Source organism: Camelus dromedarius, chromosome 3 (genome assembly GCF_036321535.1).
Source record: "Camelus dromedarius isolate mCamDro1 chromosome 3, mCamDro1.pat, whole genome shotgun sequence".
NCBI classification, from domain to species: Eukaryota; Metazoa; Chordata; class Mammalia; order Artiodactyla; family Camelidae; genus Camelus; species Camelus dromedarius.
The window spans coordinates 24,239,722-24,263,288 of NC_087438.1; the positions used below are offsets into that span (position 1 = coordinate 24,239,722).

Sequence of the window (23,567 nt, forward strand, 5' to 3'; positions counted from 1 at the left end):
GTTTTGTTATTAAGGTAAAATGAATGCCACCAGGTTGGTTAATATTATTCTGGCAAAAATTAAGATAAATATTGGTCATGAGATTCGATAACATTTAAGTTGCCCCTGATGCACTCCCCAAGTAGGAATTTTCCATGTGGAGTAATGGCAGCATTTACCGATGCCTGTTTGCCACTTATCTGATGGACTTCAGTGTGGATGTTTAAGTTCTGTTGTCCTTGTTTAAATGGACCAACTAATCCACTAACGAACTAACCAGTCAACTAGGAAAAGCTTCATTAACTTACACCCACATCTTGGAATTTCCACGGTGGATGGAAATTTCTGCCTGGACCACAGAGGAGGGTTTAAAGCAGTTTCTCCCTGTACTTTTCCTGTCCTGGCCTCACTACACAGCACCTATTCCATGACCACTCACTTCATCCGCAATGCACACGCCTCCCCGCTCTCGCACCAGCTCGAAGGCTTCCTTTAGAAATCCCTTGGGGTACTGAACAACTCCATTCACCCCCTGCAAAAGACCAAACCAAGAAGCCCTATGATAACAGCACAACCCTTGAAAGTATTAAAAAAAAAAAATGGAAGCTAGCTCATGCTCATCATTAGTAACACCAGCAATTTTGAAAACAGTCGCTAGAACTGTTTCAGCTACGGGTGAAAAAAGAGGCCATTACTCTTACATCTTCTGGATGGTTGCAAATGTATTCTTTCCTGAGATTAGAAAAAAAGCAGGTTAAGGGGATTTAGTGTGATTATAGAAAGGCTCCCTGTGACAGTGTGTATGCTAGACAACTAAATACCACTGGGGTTTTCTTTTCTTATAGAATTTTAGGAATTCAGTAGGTCCCTCTGTCTCTCTGTTTGATCTGGGAAAGTAGGGGATGGTTTTTTAAAGCCATTCAATTTTCAATTAAAAATCAGAGGCTCTCTTTTTTCAAGGAGACCAAGAGAATGAATTGAGTTTGATGAGGGACATAGCAAGGTCACTCAGATAGTTTGGAATTCTCTAGCACGTATGGGTTAAAACTCTCTGATCACTTTAAACTGAGCTCAGTGTTTGAAGTTAATACACTCACCTGAATCGGCTCCGCAAAAAATCCAGCAATTGATTTGGCCACAGAAGTGCTCAGAGTATCTTTGAATTGTTCAATGTACTGGTCTTTAGCTTGGCAGCAGCCTGCAACAAACAACAAAACAAACAAACAGAACACAGCATTTGAGGATTTGAGAATGGCATCTGGAAGAACGAGGGAAAACATGGAAAAAAAAGAGAAAACATGATAATAAATTGACCAGTCCCTCAGGATACAGTAAACCAGGACATGAGGATGTACGTTTCTGAAGGAGGAATGTTCTGTCAGGAGGACCTGTACTTTGGTTCGAGCAGCAAGACTTGTGTAGCCATAAAGGCATAAACAAACCACTTCAGTCGTTTCCATCTGCAGAAGCCATGCCCCAAAGTACCACTGAGGCTGGTGTACAGACAGCTGTTTCACTTAAGGATACGGATCCTCTCCACTGGGTAGATTTAATTCAAATGTAATTGCTGTGTGGATTTAATCTATTCGGAGACAACTCTATTTACCTTTTATTGCCACTTAATCTGATGTACAATTTTAAAGCTACAAAGTAGCTCAGTCTTTATAATTAGTAAATATGTTTATAGAAAAATTGGAATTCAGTCTAAAATGGATTACAGTCAGATAACTTTCACCCATTGTAGCCAGGGAGAGGAAGCTTTATCCTCCGGAACACCCAAGGTCCCAGATCTACTGCATCCGCATATGACTGAAGCTTCAGAAATGGTCTCCACACCTGTAACTGGGTTCTAAACAGCACCACACCCATATCCATGGACAGCAGAAGGGACGCTGAGGGAGATGTGACAGGGGTCCCTGGCCCCAGTGACGGTGAAAGCGTCTACCATCATGATGACTTACCTTAGAGGTAAGGATGTAGCCCTGTTGCCTGAAGGCTGGACATAAGGAATGGAATCTTTCAGTCATCACCATAAAAAAGGAAGTGTAAATATATTTTATACTTTGGATCTTCATTAAAAAGTGGAGGAAACATTACCTAGCCCTGAACATACTTTTAAGCTACATGTGATGTTTGGGAAAGCTTGACTGACAGCGGTACCTGATCTTAGCTGAAACTGAGGATTGGGGATTCGAAGAAGGAAGTAATGAATTGACTATCAAGCCCAGAAGGTGCATTTTGTTTTTTAGCATCACTCACGTTGTTTGATGGGCAGGATCTGGTAGGCAAATAAACCTATGCCCCTAGAGACTGAAATGTCCTATTTTTATTAAGAAGGGATGAGAAAAAAACCTAAGATGACCCTAAGGGATAGATGAGACATATGTTCAAAAAACATAATTTGGGAATTTAGCAAACTCATTTGTAACTAGAGAAATCAAAGGTGGAGCCAAATCAACCCTGATGACTTACATTTGGACAAAACTGAACCATGAAGAAGGTTTTGCTTGGACCTGTGCTAGACCTTTCAGGATTTCCCCCCTACTTCCCACAAGTTCAGCGGCGAGAGAGGTCATCAACTGTCATTGGCTTTTTCCTTCATTTCCTTCATTGGCTCTTTGCTGTAACTCTAGGTCAGGCCACCTCTGGGGAGAGACTTGGTGCAGTGGTGTTACCATGACAGCTTCATGGGGGCAAAGATGCTTTCCTGGATGCTCTCCAAACAACAGAGTAGAGATGGAAGCACTTCTACTCCAGCTGGTGATATAGCAAGAGTTAAGCAGACTGAGGAACCAAGAAGAAAAAATTTTTTAAGGAAAAGGCAACTTGTCTTGCAAAAGGAAGAAAAGAAATAACATGATCAGCACCAGGTTTGGGACATTGTGGGGGCAGTGGGTGTTGAGAAGTGCATTTCATCACAGGTTACATCTGAAATTCAGGCACTGCAGTGAACACTTGGAAAGAAAAAAATTCCACAAAGGGGGCGGAGGAAGAGAATGAAATCTACCACATAAACATCTATATTTGGCTCAAAAATGGATCCTTGCTCAAAAATGGACTCTCTGAGGGGGTGATGACATACTTCTGAGGTGAAAAAAGAGCCCCTTACCAAAAATGGCACTTGTTTGTGCCCACTGAATGACCTCTAAGAGGAACTGAGAACCGAAGACTTCTACACTCAAAGTAACTTACACATGGGGATGCATTTGTAAACAGATATGAATGTACCTTTTTACAACAAAGGCCAAACTCTTCTCAGGCCCTAACAGCGCTAGAGGAGGCTGGAGTCCCTTTTTGTATAAAGATAGGCTATCTGTCTTGTCTCTTGACGATATGAGTTAAGAAAACAGCTGAATTCAGTTGTGCCAAAGACCATGGTTCCAAGAAGCAGAGATGTCTGTCATGATCATTTAGTCTCCAGATGCCACTAGAGAGATGACACTGGGGTTCTGGTACTTTCATGTCGGCCTGATGTTGGGGAGAAGGCCTCAAAGAGGGAGGAGGCAGGGAGGATGGAGGGAGAGAGGGACAAGAGCCAGGAGGGAAGGAAATGACCAGGGCTTGAGGTTCCTGCCTCCGAGGCTCTGCACTCGTGGTTTTGCAGTCCGGTCGATGTCTATGAGGTGCATCCACCAGAGTTTGGTTCTTGATGCTGCGTGGGAATGAGATGCAGGCATGGCTGTCCTTGGTGTTGCTGTTTCCTGCCTGCCCCTCCCTACAAAGAGCTCTCTCCCTTGGTCTCATGAGTGCCTGGAGTAAGGAGCTGTGGGGTGTGGGGAGGGTAGGTACTGCTGTCTCCATTTCACAGAAGAGAAACAGAAGCAAAAGATGCAGCTTTTGCTCACAGATGAGCCACGGTAGGGCTGAGAGTCCAACCCAGGTCTCCTGACTTTGTGTGTCTCCTCAATCCCGGCCAGCAGATCAGGAATTGTTTTTAAGCTGGGGTTCATCCGGCTGGCACCCCAGTGTGAGCAATGGTGGTCCTGGGTAGGGGGCATGGGCTTTGGGGTCAGAAGACTTGGGGTCAAGTCCTAGCTCTCAGCCTCCTAGGTGTGGACCTCTGTTTCTTCATCTTTAAAATGGAGAGTTTGAAAGACAGCTCTAAACTTCCTGATGGTTTTAGGTTTTGTGAGACTGACATCTTGTTCTAAAGCTCATTCTTTCATCCTGCTACCTCTGTTTTGCCATTATCCCATCTGAATTTTCAGATGGCTGTGAATGTCTTTCCCTTCAGAGCTGATTTTTCAGGTTTCCATTTGCATTCAGCTCCGTGACTCACCCTGTTCCATTAAAGTTTTTTGGCTGGAGCATTTAGTCCTTTCCTTCAAAGGGCCCTGCACTGTGATGACAAGCACGAGGTGGGACTTGCTGATTAGCAAAGAACAGATGCTGTCTCCATGCCTCCTCTCCCTCATGGTAAGAAGTGGTCAAGATTGCAAATGACAATGCGGCTGATAAAGAGATGCTTTCCTTGTGAGAATGTCTTCACAACTTTTGAAGGGATGTCAGCAGCCTTCAAGAAAGGACTTATGTTTTGACAAGTGCTCTCATCTTGGCTGGTATTCTGAGTCCCTAGGGGAGCTTCTCAACTGGAGCTTTGAGATTGCTAAAAGCATTCTTTCCCCTTTCCCCTTCTTCCATTGGGACTTGATAAATAATCCCCGCCAAACTTGTTTTCTTTTAAAATTGGTAGCAGAGTTATTGCTGAGAGAGGTAAGAGAGCCCTTTTAATGAAGGACCAGGTGATAGTCTGGTTTTGGCTTAGCCCTGATAGCACGGGGTGTATTTCCTACTAGGAGATGGACGCTCTGACAATATGGTGGCTGAAGGCATAAGAGATGTTGGTTCAATGAGGGGTGACTTCCTAGTTGTGTTTCTCTCGGCTTCTCCCTTTCCCACTTTTTCAAATTTGTTCAATCAGGAAAAGTTCTGTCTTTCTCCACATTCCTTACCCCTCCTGACCTTCGGCCCTGTGCCTCCCTCCCTGCCCAGTTGGACCTGGTGCACAGCTGCATTTCCGAATGGTTTGCACTGGAGAATCTCGGCAGTGGCTTCCTCCCCAGGGCCCACGGAAAACATCTGGGCACATTGTCTGCAAATGACAGAAGAGGGAGTTTGGCAAGATGTGAACACAAGACAGTCAATTTGGGGCAGCATATGGTACCAATCAAGGCAAGAGGGCTTCTTAATTTGATACTGAGATTCCTCCTCTACTCTTCCTCGACTTAGAACAAAAACCTAATATTCTGCTTTGAAGAGAGAATTCTTTTCTTGGAAATCAATTATGTGGGCACTCTACAAAGGAAACTGATTTCAGTATCAGCCTGGAAATAATTTGCTCAAGAGTTTGGTGAGTAAGGGCATCTGAAAGAATAAGAATAATTAGGTATCTGATTTTAATGCTGAAAGGTGACCACAGCGAGTGAGAACAGAAGGTGAGAACAAGGATGACCCTATGGAAATTTTATGCATTCAAGGCTCCGAGAACTTATTTCAACACATTTATTTGCAGTTTACCTGATTTTACTTAGAAACAAAACAACAAAAATCTCTATCATTAACCATTACTCAGGCTCTGAAGGTCTTTCTAAGAAACATTTCTTTTAAATGGTCTTTAATTCAATTATATCAAATTGAGCCCCTGATTAATTATAGGCTCTATATTAGTTTCTAATCCTAATGCCTGGAAAATCTGATCAGTGATTCCACACACCCAGCAGACCTTAGAGAAATAAGACAAAATCTCAAGACCTACTGATTGGCAGCCCATCCCACTGGGGAGTTCCATCTTGAAGAGCCCCACGTTTGTCAAGCCAAGTGTGTAAGGACTGCACCCGTGGTAGGCGCCTCTGCAGGGAGAAAATAGTGGGAGGACTGAGTTACGTTTATTTTCCTTCGATCCCTGGTCTGTGGAACACTGGGTAGGATGAAAAAGAAAATCCACAAAGGCTACAGAGGTGAAAGAGAACATTATTGATATGCGACTCCAACGATCGCTAAGAAATCTTCTAAGCCAGTGTCAAATGAGTTTACTTATTTATCTTCCCTACTGGTGTCATCGGTCTGAAATTGTGAAAGACATTTTGGAGACCATCTGGCCAAGGACTCTGACCTTAGGTTTGCTCTACTCTGTTACTCCAAAGCAGTGCGACTCATAGCAACATGCTAGAAATCACATATTCAATGAGTCTTAATCTGCAAAGCAGTTTGCCTTTAAGAAGCCAAGTATTTGTTCCAGTGATGCAGCTGTTGCTCACCATCTTTGCGGACTTCTCTTCATGTCTCATAAGCCACCCTACTTGAATCTAATAAACACAGGTTTTGTTTTCTTTTGAACCTGAAACAGTCATATTTAGCATAAATCATCCTAATCTCCAGTCTTGGTTTTAGATAAGTTTTGGCAACTTTCCAAATCAAGTGTATGTATTTGATTCTCAACAGTCACCCAAAGGAGTAGAAATATACAGGGTTAGATATGCATCCTCTGAACTTAAAAAAAAAAGGTGAAAATTGGTGCAGCCAGCACCATGAGATAAGTACATGGTTCCTCATCATAAAGAGAGATTAAAGTGGGTCCAGTGTCACATGGCAAAGTGATGAGCTTCTGGGGGCCTAGACTTCACCACCTGGTGTATGTTGGAGTCAATACCACGTCTTCAACGTTAAAAAGCTCTCATCTACAAAACAGAAACAGACTCACAGCCATAGTAAATAATCTTACGGTTACTGGGAGAAAGGGGGTGGGAAGGGGTGAATTTGGGAGTTTGAGATTTGCAAATGTTAGCCACTATATATAAAAATAGATTAAAAAAACCCAAAATTTCTTCTGTATAGCACAGGGAACTCTATTCAGCATCTTGTAATAACCTTTAATGAAAAAGAATATGAAAACAAATACATATGTATGCATGACTGAGACGTTCTCTACACCAGAAATCGACACATTGTAACTGACTATACTTCAATTAAAAAAAAGTTAAAAAACTATCTTATGACCTTCTCTTCAATTCCATAAAAGGATCTATGACATAACTAGGACTCCAAACTCTTGGTTACCTTAGTCAGGGACCCCTATGTTGGATCAGGCCAATTTGGATTGCGTTATTCAGCCATAAAATTCATTTGGCTGATCTTACCCTAAAACCTAAAATTAGAAAAAAAAAAAAAAAACCCAAAACCAAGACCAAACCCAAACAAAAAAAACCCTGGGGAAGCCCCTCACCTGCTCTAGGCTGTATTTTAAAGATAAACCTTTAATGTCAGGATGAATCCATGTTACTAAAGTTAAACATTCCAAGATGCGATTGATTACCTGAAAGAAATGATGTCTGTGTTATTTGAGTGTGCTCTGGCCATCAGCATGGCTAGATCATTGGCTTCTGAGCCACTGTTCACCAAGAAAATGACCTGGAGAAAAAAAGAAGACATGGCCATGAGATGCATTATTATCCAATTAATTCAAAATGGCTGAAGACAGTGTGTCCCAGCCTCTGATTATTAAGAAGTTCCCTTCTGACCGGCAGTCCCATCTTTTAATTACTATTAATTCTACAGCTCTTTATTGAGCAGATGCTAAGCACTAGAGATACAAATACGGCTAAGGGATTGTCCCAGTTGTGAAACGTTCTGGATGTTCATTGGCTTTGCTTGATGCCCTGCAGAATGCTAAGATGGGAGACTTGCTGAGATGTCCGGCGGTGAGTGGTTGAGTGGCTCTGAGGAATGGGTCTCTTGTCTCCTGCCCCTGAACCACCCCACCTGATCGTGAAAGCTTGTACCAAGCAGGCTCCCTAATCCTGGAGCCCCAGAGTGTACCCCAGCCTGCCTCTTCAGCATGTGTGAATGCTGAAAAAACAAGCAAGCAAACCAAAAATGCAGCTTATCCTGGCTGAAAGAAAAGGGTACCAGGCTCGGGGACCGGGGGCAGGTGCTGTGCCCCGGCTGCCTTGTGCCCCGGCTGCCTTCCCTGCATCAGCTCTTCCATGAACCTGCCTGCCCTGAACTTGGGTTGCAGCTCTTTCAACTTCCTTCATCCCTTGTAGATAATGTAGTAAATAATGCATCTAGTGATATGGTGAAATAATGGTAAGAGCTGATCCGGGTACGGCACACTGCTCTATATGCGTATGAACTCACTGAATCCCAAAACGCAAACCTTGGCCAACAATTTTGCATCTCAATTCAGTTAAAAAAATTCAGTCATTTCAGATGCAGAAAAACATCTCATTTGGCAAAAATATCTAACTGCATCTCAGACCAAATAAACTGAATGGTATATTAATTTTATTAAAAAATGGCTCCAATCTTTGTTAAAGAAGAAATGCTGATGACTTTGCAGAGGAGCTGTGGAGCAAAGAGACAGAAACTTCCTGAGGAACAGAGAGGGGAGGGTCAGGAGGCCTGGGACTCCCGCTGAGTGATTTCTGCAAAGACGTGATGGCGAGGAGAGTGACCAAGGAGGGACAGCCGCTTAGAGCTGATGCGGTACACACTGGCTGGTTTCACCAGCAGTTCCTCAGTTCATTTCTTCTCCTTGGTTGCTTTCAGTACGGCTACTAGCTCACTCATTTCAGTTGTTCAATGCACAGACCAGATTCCCCGCCCATACTCTCGCTTCCTAGGCCAGCTTCCGGGGACCATGAGCCTCCTGTCCCTGTGAGCTGGGAGCATCATACCTTCAGAGGCTCAGGAAGAAGTGCTGAAAGCTTCTCTGCATATTCGTGGATTGGAGGATGGAAGAAGACGGTACTTGTGTGCCACAGACGGCCAATCTGCTTTTGTGCCGCTGCGTTTACCTTCCTGGGTGAACGGAAGAGCTGAGTTAACCACACATGCAGTGGGCATGTCCCTCCCAACACATCACTGGCCATCGAGCTCAAACCTATGGCCGTTTCTCCAAGAGATTCAAGAAGCTGATTTCATCCGTACACAAGAAAAAGTTTCTCTAACTTCCAGAAGTATCTGGCAATGGGATGAGTTGCCTCAAAAGGTCATGAATTCCTTACCAAAGGAAGTGTTCATTAGGAGACTAAATGATTGTCTGCTGGAGACTTCAGAAAAGACATTCTTAGTGTAGGAGGAAGTTTGAATTTACAATCTCTTCTAACTAGGTTTTCTTACTAACTACCTTTTGAACAGTTAGGGAAATAGAGACGACTAAACTTAAGCTTGGGTGTCTTCCCATTTTATTCTAAAGAATTACAGATCCATCAAGTACATGCATACACGACAAACAGTTTTTCCTTTCAAGAAGATTCCAATATTTGGGTCCAGTATAATTAGTGGTCAGTGTTGATGAACATTCTGTAACCACATTCTGTGAAAGAGCCAAAGGTTCATGTTGAGGGAGGAAAAGAGGTAAGTGTAGGTAAGAATGTGGGATCTGACTTGGCATGCCTTGAAAAGACAGGCCATGGTGTTTGAACTTGATCTAAAGGACAGCAATTGCTAAAGTCTGTTACACACCAATTCTGTTTAATTAATTTAATTTAATTTAATTTAATTTAATTTAATTTAATTTAATTTAATTTAATTTATTGATAGCTGTCACCTCCTCCCCCCAAATCAGTTCAGTGGTTAAACAATTTTGAGGAATACCAGATCAAACAGATTTCTTTACTGCAGGACTTGTCAGTACCTTTAATAGGTTAATGTATACTGTGTTTCCCCAGGAAGGATACTTTCAAGTGTTTCCCAATCTTATTTTCTAATGAGACCCTTAACAATTAACCTCTCCTGTGCTCGGTGTCCCATGGAACTCACTTTAGAACTGTGGAGTATCAATAAGCTCTTAAGTGGATGAGACACTTGATAAGAGCATTGTTTAGCAAAATAAATCTGAGAGCCACATGAGGGTAGAATGGAAGCGGGGATACTGGTAACAGTGAGGCCAGCTAGGAGGGCATGGTTGCTTCCAGGTGTGGGAAGAGAAGAGCTCCTAGTGTTAGGCAGTTAGAAAGAAATGAGCACTGGGCAGGGGGAGAGGAACCAACCAAGAAAATAACAGTAGGTCTACATTCAGGATAAGGGACTCCAGAAACTATTACTTTCCCTAAATGAGGGCCAGCAAAAGAAGCCAGCTAAAATCAAAATGCTGCAGCTGTGCCTAAGAGAAGGATCCGGCGTAACTTGACCCATTAACCTGCCTGAAAGGGGATGGGCATGCCAGGGCACTAGGAACCTGAGCTGTCAATCAGCCTGATCACTCAAAGAACCTGAGCCATCAATCAGTCAATCAATCAATCAATCAATCAAACGCAAAAATGCCCCTAAGCCAGGATATAAAAACAGGAAAAACAAAGGAGCAGTGCCATTTTTCTTCTCTCGGATTGGCCTGTTTCCAGTTCTCGGGAGTGGACTATCTTGTATTATCTTTTTACTTTACTAATAAAAATCTTGCTTATGTCACGCTTTCTGTCTCTCGTTAAAAATTCTTTTTTTTCGGGTAACTAAGCACTGAGGTCATTCTTATTTCCCTTTTCCTTGTAACACTAGGAGACTGGGGTTAGTGAGAATTAGTGGGAGGGGAGTGGTAGGAGAGGCATTTCAATGGAGGGAGAAGTAGACCTTAGTATCAGGTTGGTTATATGGAACGAAAGGCAGAAAAGAGTCACAGATGACTTTAATATTCTTGACTGTAATACTAGGGAACTCTCAGGGTTGGTTGAGAAGGACAGCCAGTTGTCTTAACTCCTCAGCTCCTAGCAAGGACTTTCACAGAGTAGGTGGCTCATACGTGCTCTTTGAATATGTGATAGAAATAGTACTGTGAGAGCATGGTGGATTTGATCTTTGTAATGCTGAATTTCTCCTGATAGTGGAATATCATGGGGCAGGGTGTGTCCTGGAGGCTGTGAGAGATATGGGGCATTTTAGTGTCCACCCCGGGTGTCTTAGAGCTACTATCACAGCTTGGTGAGAGGCCAAGTCTGCTGGGTAAGGCTGCCGAAAATGCAGCAGTTAACTGAGCAGAGGTGGGGAGATGCGGTGGGACCATAAGAGATGAAGAGAGTATAGAGAGAAAAGCAGGGGGCTCAGGAAAGAGCCTGAGGCTCCCAGAGTTAGAGGGTCAGAGGGACAGGCTGGAAGGTCAAAGGGAGATCAGGAGAGGCACCAAAGTCATGAGAGTGGTATGTTATTGGGAGGATTCATTGCGAATATTTAAAAAAATTTCTCTCCTTCATTTTTCTTTACTTCTTTCTTGCAAGTTTATCGTATGTTTTAAATTGCATCTAAAATTTATTTTGCATGCCCCTCACGACTTCATATGGGACTAGTGCCTCCTGAAGATGGAAATGGGAAGGAGAAGGCTATGGGAGGAACAGGCGAGGGCTGGACCCGGGTACAACTCCCTCCTCACCACCTGACAGCTGCTTGCGGAGAAGACCCTTTGCACCTGCTTTGACAGAAGAGCCCGAACCTACTCCATTTATTTAGACTTGTTGCTTTATTTTTGTCCCACTTAATGTGAGCTTTCCTGGCTAGATTACTGAAGGCAAGTGAGAACAGACGTTAAAATGAGGTGGGTGTACCAAAACAGTAAGGACCCCAGAAGCATCTGCCCAGGGCATCTGTGGATTGCTGATCAAGGTTGCAGGAAATCTCAAGACTAATGGAGTCATCCGTTTCCGATGTAAATTTCCAGCCAGAGTTACCTCTGCTATCATCCTTTCTATCCTCTCCATCACTGAGTTGATGAAGAAGACCCTCAGTCAAAAAGTGATTTCTCATCTCTCATTGCCCCCAACCCCACACACCCGCCCTGTGCTCTCTGAGAACCGCTGGCCTTTTCCTTCCTCTCTGCCTTTCCCTCGGTGCGTTTCCTCTTTGGAAGCTGTTACTACTGAGAAGAACACACAGAGCCAACACTCCCGTCACATGGTACACACCCCACTGCATGTGCAATGAGAATGATGAAATCTTGCATTGTCAAGAGAAGGAAAAGGATAATGTCAAGGTTTTTTGTTTTTTTGTCACCCAGGAAAATAACAGGGAGCATGTCAACCATCAACTGGGATGTGCCTAAGGAGAGAAAGTTTTTAATAGAAATTTAGAATCACTAACGTGGTCATTAGCCTGTTTTCCATAGATTCTTCTGGAGTGCAAAATCTCAGAATTTTAAGGATACTCACGGGTGGCAGTGGCCAACACTGACAGTGACGATCCCAGAAAAGAAATCCAGGTATCTGTTTCCCTCATAGTCAAAGAGCCACTCCATGTGACCTTGGGAGAGCAACAGAGGTGTTGGGAAATATGCTGTCGGCACAGGAGAAAGATGTTGCTCGTGGATCTCCAGGACTCGGCTGTAGGCAAGGGACTGTTGGTAGGCAAGGTTGAAGGGTTTAAAATCTTCCTTTTCCTTATCCTACCATTTCATACAAAATCAACAGCAGGTCTACGAGGCAGGGCCTGGCCTTTCCACCGACCCAGCCCAGGGCTGCTGCCCTCGCTCACTGGGGTGGCTATTCGCCTGGTGACCTCCCAGCTGGACAGACACCGAGGCCTTCCTGTCAAGTGGGGGAATTATTAATGTGGCCCTTCAGTCCCTTTCTAGATCAAACATGAAGAAGGGGGCTGGAATTTTCCACCTCTCCATGGAAAGTCTTGGCTTTGAGCTGATTTTAGCTGTGAAAAAAAAAAAAAGACTTTGAAAGTCAATACCTGAAGTAATTTTTTCCCCCTCTGTAGCTTTTTCTAAGAATTAAAAAAAAAAAAAAAAACCAACGTACTGGTGGTGTTTTTGTCTTTAATTATTAAGCTCTGCCCTATAGCTATCTTCGTCGTGGATCCCTCTTGACTCTATTGATTCTACAATTTCTAAATTATAGAATAAAGGGGTTGGAGAGAGAGACAGAGTTGGCGGGGGGAACAATTTCAGTATTTATTAGCCTGTGAACAAAATGATAACTTTATATTTTCTGGTGGAGGACTCAGGAAGGTCAGCTCATGCATTGCTATATGAGGTAGAATAAAAACATTTTAAAGCAAACGTGTGCCGTCATATTTGTGATATGTGTATTTGCGTGTGTGTGGCTATACCTATGTCCCTGTGATATATGTATTTTCATGGAGTCTATTCCGTGAACTCTCTGTCTCCCTCTGTTGTGTCTCTCCATCTCTGCCTCTGTCTCCATCTCTCTCTCACACCATCTCTCACAACAGCACTGAATGGAGTCAGAGAGTTCAGATGCTCCCAGTGATTTAAAGGACAGGGTATCTGAGGTGGATGGCTCTGTGGAAGGCAGGACCATTTGTTGTGGGTCTTTCTTGGGGAAACAATTACTTTAGCCTTCTCAGGAAGAACCACTTCCCTGGGTTTTTCCTAAACCTTTGACTCTTACCTGGTATCTTTCAGGTGTGAAGTCACACGGAGGCATGCTGGGTTTTGTATGAAGACCGAGCTTGGTTACAGATGTCCAGAAAGCACCTGCTGAGAGTGAAGTGGGTTAGGATCCTCAACTAAACATCACACAGGCCCGTTGGTAAAAATAACTTACAGTTAACCTGAATCAAGGTCCTTAGGCAATCTTCTTTATTTCTTAGTTTTGAGAAATTCATTTAAACCAGCCTTTAGCTTGGATTTAAAAACTGAGATACCGCAATAATGAATTTTCTGGAGGAAAGAGAGAATCTTGAATCTAGTCAGGAAAGGTGTGGAGGACGTTGGGAGAAGTCATGGATTCTCCCTTTTTGGTCCCTCACAATCTTGGGAAGCTCCTCCTTCAACACGCCCCCCAACCCCTACTCCCATCCCTCTCCACCATGTGTCAGCTACAATTCTCTGTTCAGTTGACCAGACTCTGCTAGTGTAGGGTGTTGCTGGTGTATATCCTCTGTGTTAATAGAGATGATCTCTAAGCTGTGAGCTGAATAGTGCCTGAATCCCAGCACCTATCCCGGTTCTGGTACTGGGTTGGCGCCAATGAACAAGGAATGAATGGCTGTTGACTATTTTCATAGGGAACGAGGAGAGATGGGTGCTAGATAATGCAAGGTAATAATCAATATACACAAACAGATCTGGAAGACACAGCTTCCTGCAGAACACAATGCAAACTCCAGGACAGCACAAGACCACAACAAAGCCAAGAAAAGCTGAGCCGGAGGAATCATTAAATATTTGGAGATGTGGGGTGGGTATAACTCAGTGGTAGAGCCTTTAGCTTAGCTTAGCTTGCACAAGGTCCTGGGTTCAACCCCCAGTACCCCATAAAGAAAAGTTTAGGAAAAAAAATTTGGAACTAGAAGGAAACAGATTTTTTTTTTGTCAAAATGCTCATTTTATAGATGAGGAAACCAGCCTAAAGCGGTAAATTAATTTGTTCGGGGTCACCAAGCTAGTTAGCTGCAGAACAAGAAGGAAACTCTGAATTTCTTTTTTTTTTTTTTTTTAACATTTTTTATTGATTTATAATCATTTTACAATGTTGTGTCAAATTCCAGTGTTCAGCACAATTTTTCAGTTATTCATGGACATATACACACTCATTGTCACATTTTTTTCTCTGTGAGTTATCATAACATTTTGTGTATATTTCCCTGTGCTATACAGTGTAGTCTATTCTACAATTTTGAAATCCCAGTCTATCCCTTCCCACCCTCCACCCCCCTGGTAACCACAAGTCTGTATTCTCTGTCTGTGAGTCTATTTCTGTCCTTTATTTACGCTTTGTTTTTGTTTGTTTGTTTGTTTTTGTTTTTGTTTTTTAGATTCCACATATGAGCGATCTCATATGGTATTTTTCTTTCTCTTTCTGGCTTACTTCACTTAGAATGACATTCTCCAGGAGCATCCATGTTGCTGCAAATGGCATTATGTTGTCAGTTTTTATGGCTGAGTAGTATTCCATTGTATAAATATACCACATCTTCTTTATCCAGTCACCTGTTGATGGACATTTAGGCTGTTTCCATGTTTTGGCTATTGTAAATAGTGCTGCTATGAACATTGGGGTGCAGGTGTCATCTTGAAGTAGATTTCCTTCTGGATACAAGCCCAGGAGTGGGATTCCTGGGTCATATGGTAAGTCTATTCCTAGTCTTTTGAGGAATCTCCACACTGTTTTCCATAGTGGCTGCACCAAACTGCACTCCCACCAGCAGTGTAGGAGGGTTCCCCTTTCTCCACAGCCTCTCCAGCATTTGTCATTTGTGGATTTTTGAATGACGGCCATTCTGACTGGTGTGAGGTGATACCTCATTGTAGTTTTGACTTGCATTTCTCTGATAATTAGTGATATTGAGCATTTTTTCATGTGCTTTTTGATCATTTGTATGTCTTCCTTGGAGAATTGCTTGTTTAGGTCTTCTGCCCATTTTTGGATTGGGTTGTTTATTTTTTTCTTATTGAGTCGTATGAGCTGCTTATATATTCTGGAGATCAAGCCTTTGTCGGTTTCACTTGCAAAAATTTTCTCCCATTCCGTAGGTTTTCTTCTTGTTTTATTTCTGGTTTCCTTTGCTGTGCAGAAGCTTGTAAGTTTCATTAGGTCCCATTTGTTTATTCTTGCTTTTATTTCTTCTAGGAGAAAATTTTTTAAATGTATGTCAGATAATGTTTTGCCTATGTTTTTCTCTAGGAGGTTTATTGTATCTTGTCTTATGTTTAAGTCTTTAATCCATTTTGAGTTGATTTTTGTATATGGTGTAAGGGAGTGTTCTAGCTTCATTGTTTTACATGCTGCTGTCCAGTTTTCCCAACACCATTTGCTGAAGAGACTGTCTTTATTCCAATGTATATTCTTGCCTCCTTTGTCAAAGATTAGTTGACCAAAAGTTTGTGGGTTCATTTCTGGGCTCTCTATTCTGTTCCATTGGTCTATATGTCTGTTTTGGTACCAATACCATGCTGTCTTGATGACTGTAGCTCTACAGTATTGTCTGAATTCTGGGAGAGTTATTCCTCCAGCCTCTTTCTTTCTCTTCAGTAATGCTTTGGCAATTCTAGGTCTTTGATGGTTCCATATGAATTTTATTATGATTTTTTCTAGTTCTGTGAAATATGTCCTGGGTAATTGGATAGGGATTGCATTAAATCTGTAGATTGCCTTGGGCAGTGTGACCATTTTAATAATATTGATTCTTCCAATCCAAGAGTATGGAATATCTTTCCATTTTTTAAAGTCTTCTTTAATTTCCTTCATCAATGGTTTATAGTTTTCTGTGTATAATTCTTTCACCTCCTTGGTTAGATTTATTCCCAGATATTTTATTACTTTGGGTGCTATTTTAAAGGGGATTGTTTCTTTACTTTCTTCTTCTGTTGATTTATCGTTAGTGTAAAGAAATGCAACTGATTTTTGAACGTTAATTTTGTAACCTGCTACCTTGCTGAATTCTTCAATCAGCTCTAGTAGCTTTTGTGTGGACCTTTTAGGGTTTTCTATATATAGTAACATGTCATCAGCATATAATGACATTTTTACCTCTTCTTTTCCAATTTGGACCCCTTTTATTTCTTTCTCTTGCCTGACTGCTGTGGCTAGGACTTCCAGGACTATGTTGAATAGGAGTGGTGATAGTGGGCATCCTTGTCTTGTCCCAGATTTTAGTGGGAAGCTTTTGAGTTTTTCACTGTTGAGTACTATGCTGGCAGTAGGTTTGTCATATATAGCTTTTATTATGTTGAGATATGTTCCCTCTATACCCACTTTGGCGAGAGTTTTTATCATAAATGCGTGTTGAATTTTATCAAATGCTTTTTCTGCATTGATTGAGATGATCATGTGGTTTTTGTCCTTTCTCTTGTTGATGTGATGTATTACACTGATTGATTTGCGTATGTTGAACCAGCCTTGTGTCCCTGGGATGAACCCCACTTGGTCATGATGTATAATCTTTTTTATGTGTTGTTGGATTCTATTTGCTAAAATTTTGGTGAGGATTTTGGCATCTATGTTCATCAGTGATATTGGCCTATAATTCTCTTTTTTTGTAGTGTCTTTGCCTGGTTTTGGTATCAGGGTGATGGTGGCTTCATAGAATGAGTTTGGGAGTATTCCCTCCTTTTCAATCGTCTGGAAGAGTTTGAGAAGGACTGGTATGAGTTCTTCTTTGTATATTTGGTAGAATTCCCCGGTGAAGCAGTCCGGTCCTGGACTTTTATTTGTAGGGAGGTTTTTAATTGCTATTTCTATTTCCTTTCTAGTGATCGGATTGTTCAAGTGTTCAGATTCTTCTTGATTCAGTCTTGGTGGACAGTATGTTTCCAGAAACTTGTCCATCTCCTCTAGGTTATCCAGTTTGGTTCCATATAGTTTTTCATAATATTCTCATATGATATTCTGTATTTCTATTTTGTTTGTTGTAATTTCTCCATTTTCCTTTCTTATTTTGCTAATTTGTGCTCTCTCTTTTTTCTTCTTTGTGAGTTTGGCCAGAGGTTTGTCGATTTTATTTACTTTTTCAAAAAACCAGCTTTTGGTTTGGTTGATTTTTTCTATGGTCTTGTTAATCTCTATTGTATTTAATTCCTCTCTGATCTTTATTATTTCCTTCCTTCTGCTGCTTTTTGGGGCTTTTTGTTCTTCTTTTTCTAATTCATTCAGGTGGTGGGTTAAATTGTTTATTCGAGATTGTTCTTCTTTTTTGAGGAAGGCCTGTATCGCTATAAACTTCCCTCTTAGCATTGCCTTTGCTGTGTCCCATAGGTTTTGAGTGGTTGTGCTTTCATTATCATTTGTCTCAAGGTATTTTTTAATTTCAGCTTTGATTTCCTCATTGATCCATTGTTTTTTCAATAACATATTGTTTAATCTCCATGCTTTCCTTTTTTTCTCCTTTGTTTCTCTGTTGTTGATTTCCAGTTTCATGGCATTGTGGTCAGTAAAGATGCTTGAGATAATTTCTATCTTCTTAAAATTGTTGAGGTTTCTTTTGTGCCCAAGTACATGATCGATCCTGGAAAATGTTCCATGTGCACTTGAAAAGAATGTATATCCTATTTTTTGGGGGTGTAATGCTCTGAAAATATCCACCAAATCTAGTTTTTCTATTGTAGTATTTAATTTCTCTGTTGCCTTGTTTATTTTCTGTCTGGAAGATCTGTCTTGTGATGTTAATGCAGTGTTAAAATCTCCAACTATGATTGTATTCCCATCAATATCCCCCTTTATCTCTGTTAGTACTTCTTGTATGTACTTAGGTGCTCCTATATTGGGTGCACATATATTAATGAGTGTAATATCCTCATCTTGTATCACTCCTTTAATCATTATAAAATGTCCTTCTTTATCTTTCTTTATGGCCTTTGTTTTAAAGTCTATTTTGTCTGAAATCAGTACTGCAACACCTGCTTTTTTGGCTTTTCCATTTGCATGGAATATCCTTTTCCATCCTTTCACTCTCAATCTATATGTGTCCTTCTCCCTAAAGTGGGTCTCTTGTATGCAGCATATTGAAGGTTCTTGCTTTATTATCCAGTCTGCCACTCTGTGTCTTTTGACTGGAGCATTTAGTCCATTAACATTTACAGTAATTAATGATAGATGTGTGTTTATTGCCATTTTGAACTTATCTTTGCAGTTGAATTGGTATATCCTCTTTGTTCCTTTCTTCTTCCTTTTGTGGTTTGGTAATTTTCCTTTGTATTATCATGGATTTTATTTAATTTTTGTGCCTCCTTTGTAAACTTTTGGCTTGTGGTTACCCGTTTTTTTAAATCTGTCAACCCATTACTATAACTGTTTTTATTAAACTGATAGTAACATGATTTCAAACCCATCCTACTGTTAACAAAAATTAAAAAAGAAAGAAAAAAAATTCTATATTTCCCTGCCTCCCTCTCCCACTCTCAGTGATTTGTATGTCTTCTTTTATAATTTCATGTTTACTTTATTTGTAATTCATGAGTTATCACCTTTCCAGTTGTGTGTTTCTCATTTCTGTAGCATCCTGCTGCTTTTCTATTTAGAATAGCCCTTTCAATATTTCTTTTAGCATGGGTTTAGTGTTGCTAAACTCCTGCAGCTTTTTTTTTGTCTGTGAAACTCTTTATTTCTCCTTCTATCCTCAAGGATAGCCTTGCTGGATAAAGGATCCTAGGCTGCATCTTTTTTCATTCAGGGCTTTGAATATATCTTGCCACTCCCTTCTGGCCTGTAGTGTTTGTGTACAGAAATCAGCTGAGAGCCTTATGGGGGTTCTCTTGTAACTTACTCTTTGCTTTTCTCTTGCTGCCTTTAGAATCATTTCTTTATCCTTGACTCTGGCCATCTTGATTATGATATGTCTTGGTGTGGGTCTATTTGGGTTCTTCCTGTTTGGGACCCTCTGAGCTTCCAGTACTTGGATATCTGATTCCTTCTTTAAGTTTGGGAAGTTTTCAGTCATGATTTCTTCAAAAATCTTTTCAATCCCCTTTGATCTTTCTTCTCCTTCTGGGACCCCTATTATGTGAAGATTGGGACGCTTTATATTATCCCATAGGTCCCTTATGCTATTTTCATTATTTTTTATTTGCTTCTCTTGTAGTTCTTCTGAATGGGTGCTTTCTATTGCCCTGTCTTCTAGATCACTAATTCGTTCCTCTGCATTATCTAGTCGGCTTTGCACAGCTATTAGATCATTCCTCATCTCTGTCAATGAGTTTACCCATTCTACTTGGCTCTTCTTTATAGCTTCAATTTCATTTTTGACATATTTTATATCTCTAAACACTATCTCTTTTAATTCCTTCAGCAATTTGATCACTCCTTTTTTGAAATCTTGATCTAGTAGGCTATCAATGTCTATTTCGTTGATCTTTCTTTCAGGGGATTTCTCTTGTTCTTTTAATTGGGAAAGGTTTTTCTGCTTCTTCATCTTGCTCATACCTCTTTGGCACTGTGGTTTATGGAGTATCAGTTGTTTATTTTGGTCCTTAAGGATTTTAATCTATCTGATGCCTATTTAGGAATAGAACTTAGGAAAAAAAGAAAAAAAAAATAAGAGAGAGAGAGAGAAAGAATTTTAAAAGGGAGAAAGAGGGTTTGAAAACAGTGTATAATGAATAATAGAAGAGTGAGTTGAAGCAGAGTATTAATCGGGTTGAGACGTCCTTTTGAAACCTTTACAAAAAAAGGGGGGGGGGGAGATGAATAGATGTATTTGAAACTTGTGTCTAATCAATAGCAGGACATCAAAACCCAAGAGAAATAGAAATGAATTAAGAAGTAAAGATTAAGAGAGTAATAGAAAATAGAACAGGTAAAAACAGATTTAAAAAGAAAAAAAAGGGGGGTGGTTTGTCGGTGTTCTCCTGGAGTCTGTGTGCTTTTAATGTGAAGTCTTTGTGTCTTCGTCCTGTTTTGGAAGCTCAGCTTGCTGTTTTCAGAGGCCCTCCGTTGGCGCCCTCTTTTGTGCTGCTCTGAGCACCTGTCGGCAAGCAGATTGCGCCTCCTCCTAACACTGGGTCAGGTGCAGCTCTCTGCTGTGGGCGAGCGGGTCGCTGCCCCTCCGGATGCCGCAGTCAGATGTTGCAGACTGGCCGGGTAGGAGGGCGGGTCGTGCCCCCTCCCAGCACCTCGGTCAGGGGCTGTGTTCCTGCCCGAAAGGCGGGGGGCCGCTCTCGCTCTACCTGCGCCGCCGCCGGTAGCTCCGCTGCTCTGGTCGGCGCTCCGCCCTGGTCGGCGCTCCGCGGGTGGGCTCGGGGAAGACCGAGGGACAGCCCTGTCCCTGCTCCGAGCCAAAACCCAGCTCCTTGTTTGTCTTTGTGGAGCAAGTTCTCCGAGGGACCAGGATGGAAGGATACTATCTGCCCGGGGCTGCAGGCCAGTCTCAGTCTGGCCTCTGAGGCTGCCAAGCCCTTCCGTGCGGATGCAGGTTTCGCCCCCGCCCCCGCCTGAGTGCTCAGCGCGGAGGATATGGCGGCTGCGCCTGAGCCCCGCCTCTCTTCCCCCGAAAACTTTCCGCGGGTTTTCAGAGATGGGGGTGTGCACCCTTCCCCCGAGAGCACATCAACCTTGCTGTTTTATGGAGGGCCCAGGTTGTTCTGCCCTGTGCACCCACAGCCACGGCGCGCAGCCCCTTGCGTTCCCCCGGGGCTGCCTCGGTGCAGCCACTTCCGTCCTCCGCCCCGCTTGTGCAGCCTGGCCCTGCCCGCCGCTGCCGGCCCGCGTCTCATGCTGGGTGTAGGGGGGACGCTCTGTGCCCGTTTAACTTAGTTCTGTTAGTCAAGGGCTGCTCTGTATAGATCCGAGCCTCGGAGGCTCCCCCTCCGTCCCGCTGGCCTCTCAGTTGGAGAGGGGAGACCCAGCGAGCGAGCGCCAGTCCTCCTTTGCCGCTCCCTCCCCGCGGGACCTGTCCCGCGCTGCTTTGCCTTTTGTTCTTTCTTTTTTCCTTTTCTCCTACCAGATTTTTGGCATCTTTATGTTTTGAAGAGGGCGATGTTCTGTCGGAGTTCCACAAGTGCTCTGGTTGGCTGAGTGGGTCTGTAGATGTGGGTCTTGGTGTATTTGTGGGAGAGGGTGACCTGCGAGCGTCCTTCTACTCCGCCATCTTCTCCGTCTTCCTCGAAACTCTGAATTTCTGATTCCCAGCCTGGTACTCTTTTGCTCCTTCACTGGCCACCTCCACCCAACCCCCTTTCCAGCACAGATTTTGACTCCTCTGTAGCACTGGGATGACTAATGGAAACAGAGAACAACAGAGCTGGAAGAGTGTCTAAAAACCTTATACAAGTACTCTTGGAAAAGAATGCTGCTAATTTTGAAGATTCAAGGTCAGTGTTGAAACAATTTTTACAGGTGGAGAGAGCTGAGGAAATGATGTCTCTTGATCAGCATGAAGGTTTGAATCCATGGACTTAATGTCGGTGTTTTGTGTGACTATGAAGTCACTGTCCTGAGAAACACAATGAACGATTGTGTTTTTAAATGAAGCTGGAAAGTGACAGCTCTGAGTATATTTTCTTTCAGAGAGATCTCATTTACTTTTCTGCTCTAAATAATCACGAATGTCATTAATTTGCTCTTACTTTAAAAGTAAGTGGCTTTTGGCTATCCATGCATGGAAATGACAAAAAAATGATAGCTTAAGTTTTCTGAGAATTTCACCCTTTGAAAAGCTTTTCATTGTGTCTCTTTACATTAGTTACTCTTCTGAGACGGGGGAAAACATCTCCTAGTTTTTCTGAGAATTCAAATTCTCTTTACTCATTCAGTCTCACTTTCCTATCTGCAAAAGTAGACTTACCCATTGAAGAGGCTGAAAAGCCTCTTGACTCCAAAGTTACAGGAATTATGAAAGTAAGTGGAGGGGTAAGAAAGAAAGTTGGAAAGATTCGATGAAGGAAAAGTCTGGATTTTAAATAGTTAAGTTAGGTATATTCATTTGTTCATTCGTTTATTCACCAAACTGATAGGAATATGATAGTGAAATGAGGGCTCAAAATGAAATACATAAAATTCTGCTGGAAGGAAGGAAGGAAGATTAGTGAGTAAGTAGGAAAAATAATTATTTAATAAGTGAAATAAATCTAGATAACATCTCACCCTTATATACAGAATCTAAAAAATAAAACAAATGAATCAAAATAACAAAACAGAAACAGACTCACAGAACAATCTCATGGTTATCAGTGGGGAGAGGAATGGGGGAGGGGCAAGAAGATATGGTAGGGGATTAGGAGGTACAAACTGCTATGTATACAATAAATAAGACACAGGGATATATTGTACAGCACAGGGCATATAGCATTATTTTATAATAACTTTAAATGGAATATAATCTATAAAAATACTGAATCACTATGTTGTTCACCTGAAACTAATATAGTATTGTAAATCAACTATAAGAAAAAAAGAAACAAAAGTCCAGATTACATCTCAAAACATCTAGAAAATCCTCTCACTAAACAACCCAAACTCAAAAATAACAGTAAAAACAATAAGTGATGGATAAAAAGAAACAAAAATGCTTTGGTTTCCATGATTTGCTTAGGAAAAAAAAAATCAAAATCTAAAGATGTACATAGTTGCTTGCAATCTTTATTCAAAATAGTCTGCATTTTGAGGATGACATAGAAGTTGAGGGTCCATAAAGCTTCTCTTGGGCTTCTGGAAATTGTGTGTGTGCACGCATGCACAAGCCTATTTGTGTGTGTGTGCATGGGGACTGTGTGTGTGTATGGAGGAAGATGTATCCAAGAGGGGTTGGGGAAGGGAAAACTGAGATCTGGATTAATAAAACTGAATCCCAGGTCTATTTCTGTATAGGCATTTAAAAAACATTTATTATTTATTTAAAAATTTTTTGAACAGTGACATTTATTTATTTAGGTTTTTTTTTTTTTTTGTGGGGAGAAGGCAATTAGGTTAATTTATTTATTTATTCTTAGAGGAGGTACTGGGGATTGAACCCAGGACCTTGTGTATGCTAAGCATGCACTCTACCACTTGAGCTATACCCTTCCCACTGTATAGGCATTTTTAAATTTCTTCTTTTATCATTTTAGCTGGTCTGATGTTCCCTTTTTAAGCCTGATGTTAAACATGGATGACAGCTAATAATTTTCATTAAATTCATTAAATTTAACAATTTCCACTCAATTCATGTAAACAACTCAAGACATTTAAAGAAGGCATAGAGGGAGGGATAAATTAGGAATATGG

General features: G+C 41.7%; 1 protein-coding gene across 2 annotated transcripts in view; it reads right to left on the reverse strand.

The window, feature by feature from the left end:
* Positions 1 to 23,567, reverse strand: part of AGXT2 (alanine--glyoxylate aminotransferase 2) — a 43,698-nt gene that overhangs the window by 14,732 nt on the left and 5,399 nt on the right. The window contains exons 2-9 of one of the 2 annotated variants that reach the window (XM_010977608.3): positions 13,320 to 13,405; positions 12,111 to 12,295; positions 8,655 to 8,778; positions 7,292 to 7,386; positions 5,735 to 5,828; positions 4,978 to 5,071; positions 1,077 to 1,177; positions 419 to 511 (exon numbers count right to left, since the gene is read on the reverse strand). In XM_010977608.3, coding sequence (XP_010975910.3) covers positions 419 to 511; positions 1,077 to 1,177; positions 4,978 to 5,071; positions 5,735 to 5,828; positions 7,292 to 7,386; positions 8,655 to 8,778; positions 12,111 to 12,295; positions 13,320 to 13,405 — 872 coding nt within the window. Of the gene's footprint in view, positions 1 to 418; positions 512 to 1,076; positions 1,178 to 4,977; positions 5,072 to 5,734; positions 5,829 to 7,291; positions 7,387 to 8,654; positions 8,779 to 12,110; positions 12,296 to 13,319; positions 13,409 to 23,567 lie in introns of both variants that reach the window. The other variant, XM_010977607.3, reaches the window with a different exon arrangement.